The sequence below is a fragment of the Monopterus albus genome, unplaced genomic scaffold, assembly GCF_001952655.1.
Source record: "Monopterus albus unplaced genomic scaffold, M_albus_1.0 scaffold15.1, whole genome shotgun sequence".
Taxonomy (NCBI): Eukaryota; Metazoa; Chordata; class Actinopteri; order Synbranchiformes; family Synbranchidae; genus Monopterus; species Monopterus albus.
In genome coordinates this window covers 2,666,146-2,670,646 of record NW_018127895.1, presented here as the reverse complement: position 1 = coordinate 2,670,646, position 4,501 = coordinate 2,666,146, and the positions used below count along the sequence as shown (strand labels likewise).

General features: G+C 40.9%; 1 protein-coding gene across 1 annotated transcript in view; it reads left to right on the top strand.

Moving 5' to 3' along the window:
- The window catches only part of tmem192 (transmembrane protein 192), a 9,396-nt gene extending 5,363 nt beyond the window's left edge, over positions 1-4,033 (top strand). Inside the window, exons 5-6 of the mRNA XM_020591880.1 lie at positions 2,289-2,394; positions 3,348-4,033. Coding sequence (XP_020447536.1) covers positions 2,289-2,394; positions 3,348-3,462 — 221 coding nt within the window. The 3' untranslated portion in view covers positions 3,463-4,033. The remainder of the gene's footprint in view (positions 1-2,288; positions 2,395-3,347) is intronic.
- Positions 4,034-4,501: the final 468 nt, after the last annotated feature.

Here is a 4,501-nt window from a genome sequence, read left to right as displayed (position 1 = left end):
AGTGCAGTCAGGCAAGACGCAAACTGAGCGACGCCTTGCAGCACAAACCTTTTCTTAAAGCACAAACATGATCACGCACATGGAGTCTGACCAATGTAGAGTCAAGCTGACATCAGCAAGATTATGAAAAGAAAAACTTTGCTCAGATGAGACTAGTGCTGGGTATCGACTAATTGAAAAATAAAACTAATGGTCTGTACCAAAATATGTAATGTCTGTGAGTGTGTGTCTGTGTGAGATATTTGTTGCTGTTAAAATTGATTTTATAAAATTGGCATTGAAAGAAGTATCGTTTCGGTGTCGGTGCCAGTACTGAAAATGTTGGAATGATACACTGTCCTAGATGAGAGAGATGTAGTATAATGCCTACAGCTACCAAGTCTATACAGGAAGGCCTCATTCAACTCCTCTTTGAAGTGCGGTCTGATTGTAAGTGCGTGTGTGTGTGTCTTTAAGGTTTGCTGTATGTTTCTGCCTCCCTCATTTTAACATGAATGCATTCTCTACTATAGACCTCCATGCACATCAAAGCCATGCCTTGTCCTTCAAAGGATTAACTCAGAATACATCTCTGCTTGGCCAGAACTTAGTGTTAGCACTGCAGGGCACGGGGGTAACACACACACTCATACAGATACCTACAGTGTACCAGTGTCACACACAAACCACATGTGCTGTATGACATGTTCGGAGTACATTCAGACATCCATACTGATCATAAATACCTGCATGTTGTAGGGTGGCATGTACGAAATGAATATCAGCATCTACATCTAAATATAGAGGTGTCTCTATATTTTTGTTCTCCCTAGTTACATCCATGAGAGTCAGAATATTAAGAACGCCTCTGAATATAATGTAGTCTAGTACAACCTTTAAGTATGACCTCAATAATAAACTTGTAGTTGAATTTATACATTTTACCAAAGACTAAAATATTTTGAGCTTCATAAACACAGGTGGAAGAACCAGGTCTGAGCACCGTCTGTAAAGCTCTGTGTGTGTGAGAGAGTTTTTAACAGGGAGGTGTGAAATGTGTCACTTCTTTTACACTGCTCCCATCTTCCATCCATCCTGGTATTTCGCTCTGTTTTTGCCCCCCCGCTGAACTACTACACTGAACTCCAGACAACATCCTGGTTTTCAGAACTGCTGATCATCCTGACTGACCTCACCCTCACCCTTTTCTGTATGTGCACCTCTATCGAACAGTAAATTCACATTTTATTTACTTATATTTTAAGGAGTTTTATTGGTAAAATGATGGTTAAAAACAGAGTAAACTGGCTGACAGCTTCATTTATGAGTTTATTGTTTTATTTGTTGCTTGTTTTTTATTAAGTTCTTAAGTTACAAAATTAACGGAGTGAAAACATACAGAGCTATGGACAAACATTACCCCGGTCAGTGGATGTGGCGTGAATCTGTTATAATTTATCATTTTATGGCACTAATGATGTGAATATTGAATAATATTTAAGACTTTTGATGTATGGAAATCTAGGAAAATGATGTTGGTATTCATTTTAAATATCTGATAGCAATTTGACTTTGTGCCTTGTTGTTTTCTGCAGCAAACACTGTAGATGCAGGGTCATTGTCACTTTGTGTCCTTTTGCCTTCTGCTGTTTTCTCCACCACTTCATTTCTCTGCCTCTCTGGAATTTCTTTCTCTCACACATACTTGCTTACTGTTGCTTTATTTACACACACACACACACACACAGAGTTTCTGGGCCTCATCATGCAGGAATGTGCAGTATTTCTTTGGATTGTGAGCGAGCGTCGATGCTGAGATGTGGCACTGAAGCAAAGCAAAGATAGCACTCTTTATAACTTGCTTGACAATTTCCTCTGACTAATGACAATCAGTCTTATCAGTACTCAGGCAGTTCCTCCCTCTGCCTTTTCTCACACACTCACCCCACACACACACACACACACACACACACACACACCCCCCAGCCTCAGCTCGATTCGGGCAGCACCGACCACTTCCATATTTTGGCTCTGGCTTCTCTTACTGCTACTGTATCCTCCACACCTACACCTTGCCGCTAACCCCACCTCTTGTATAAAGGTGTATGTTTAGGGTGTGAAAATTAGAGGTTTGAGTGCAGGATGTGGCAGGACTAAGTGCAGGATATAACAGCTCATGTGAGTTCATGACAGGCAGAGGAAAACAGTAAAGACGGCCCATTGTGTGCTGCCTCTTACCTGGGTGATTAACAGTTGTAGGAGCATCTTTGTCTTTATGTGCAACTGACTGAAGACATCTGTGTTTCTAGTCAAGGTGATACGGTACAACAGGGAGCGAGCTGCACCAGACGTGAGCCGAGAAGAGCATTTGCACATCAACAATGTCACAAGTCTGCCAACTGAAACAGGCTTCAGGTAGGCCACATGGACTTCACTCATTCAAGCCCTTTTCATTCTGTTAAAGTGACGGCTGAAAGTGATACATAAATGTTACTAGAAAGATTAGCAGACTGCTGTAGTGACTTCTTACAAAAAATTGACTAGGGTGCTCATTCAGACATAAAGTCAACATGTTCAGATGCTGTCAGATTAATGGGAAGGAGTGCATGACTTCATACTCACCTTGTCTATAGATTGTAAATGTCGTATCTACGATCAGTTTTCCACAACATGACACAAATCTGAACTGAAAGCTGTCACACTGATATAAAGTTAAACAGACATTAAATGCAGGTCTGCTAAGACAGAGCACTGTAGTCATTTTCCTCTTTTATACACAAACATAATACAGTCAATTAAAGGAGGCTTTGAATGAGCTCAGTTTAGTAGTTGAGGGTGTATCTTCATTCATTTTACCCCTGATGTTGTGAGATATAGGTTTTATACCACATGTGAACAAACAGCAGATAATGCATACCTAGCATTATGATGTTTTTCTTTTGCTGTGCATGCAATAATCTGTATAAAGTAGGCAGCAGAATTTTATATTCCGTCTGATAACCCAGGAAACTGATGGCAATATAGGAGGTGAGCAAATGTTGTGCTCTTCAGCTGTAAATGAAGTTATAAAATCCATCACTGCTGCAGCCTGAGACCACTTTTCTTTCTTCGTGTTATTCTTCACTGCACCTCAGTTCTGCAGCTGCTGCACAATCTCTCACACACACACAGTTTTTGGACCATAATAAAGCTGTATGGCACAGAGGAATAAGCTATACCAGACCAGAGGTCTAGCAGTACCTATACATGGTAATACTTAAGATCAGTTCATAAAGAAGATCACCAGACTTGAACTGATATGTGAAGCCAGCAGTGTTATAGATGCCATATGTGAAATGGGCTTATGTGCCATTTGTCATGTGTGACAGGGGGAGCTCCAGTCTGGAAGAGGTGGTGGAGAAGCAGGCCGACCTGATCGAGTACCTGAAACAGCACAACACCTTACTGAGCAAACGGCTGCTCAACCTCACAGCTCAGCACTGACCACAGACTGGCCTCCCTCACGTGAGCCAGCCGCCATGTCTCTGGTGAAAGAGCCTGATTGTTTTCACACTCTAAGAAAGGCTATGTGGGTTTCAAAGAAAGGGCTAAAGCAAAGCTAAACTACTTTGTGAGACATTTTCACCTGATATGGACAGATAATGCAGGATAAGGTGAGATGAGAGTGGACAACAGTTAAAGAGCCGCATTGGGAGGAGGATGGGGAGTTATGGGTCACAGATCAGAGGTGAGGGGTTTCTGTCACTTTTCTACGACCCCCAGTGATCTGTGTATGCTGCCGCTTGTGTTCACATGAGAGAAACAGAAGAGGCAGAATAGGCTTAGGGATCATGTGCACTAAAGTGGAACTGAAGGAGGGGGAGATCCTGGAGGGAGAGGTCATCACTTATCAGGGTCAGACGAGGTAGAGGTTAACTAACACTGTAAAATGAGTAAGTGCTATTTTATCTGTCTGAATGTATGTAAATGCTTTATTTGGTGACTTTTTTCTAATTGTTCAATCAGGTATTTTGTGTATTTGTGATCAGATTTCAATAAAATTTGATTGCTCTCATATTTTTTGTTTATGGTTAAAGAATTTCATGAAGAGAATTGACACGGTACTTTTATGGCTACTGTTTTATGATTTGACAGGTGTTTATATTGTAATTTCCATTTCCCATTTCACCTTTTCCGTCTTAAATTTCAACTGTCACGGGAATCTACGTAAACAAAATATCGAGGTTGTCATTTGAGCCCATAGTGATTCCTTTATGCTCCAGTGTCTGTAACTCAACGGGGAGCACAGCATTTACGACTTGTTCCCCATTGCTGGAAATTATCCAGAGAACTGAAGGTATCAGGATCCCTGTTTGATCTCGAGCATACACGTTTCTTGTTACTAAAAGAACTCAATTTAAGTTGGGCTTAAAAACTTAACCACCTGACACCTAAACCTAAACATTGTTATCCTTAAAGTTGCCACGTTTATTTGGACTTAGTCATTTGTAACTTTAATGTACACAGACAGAAGCTCATGACG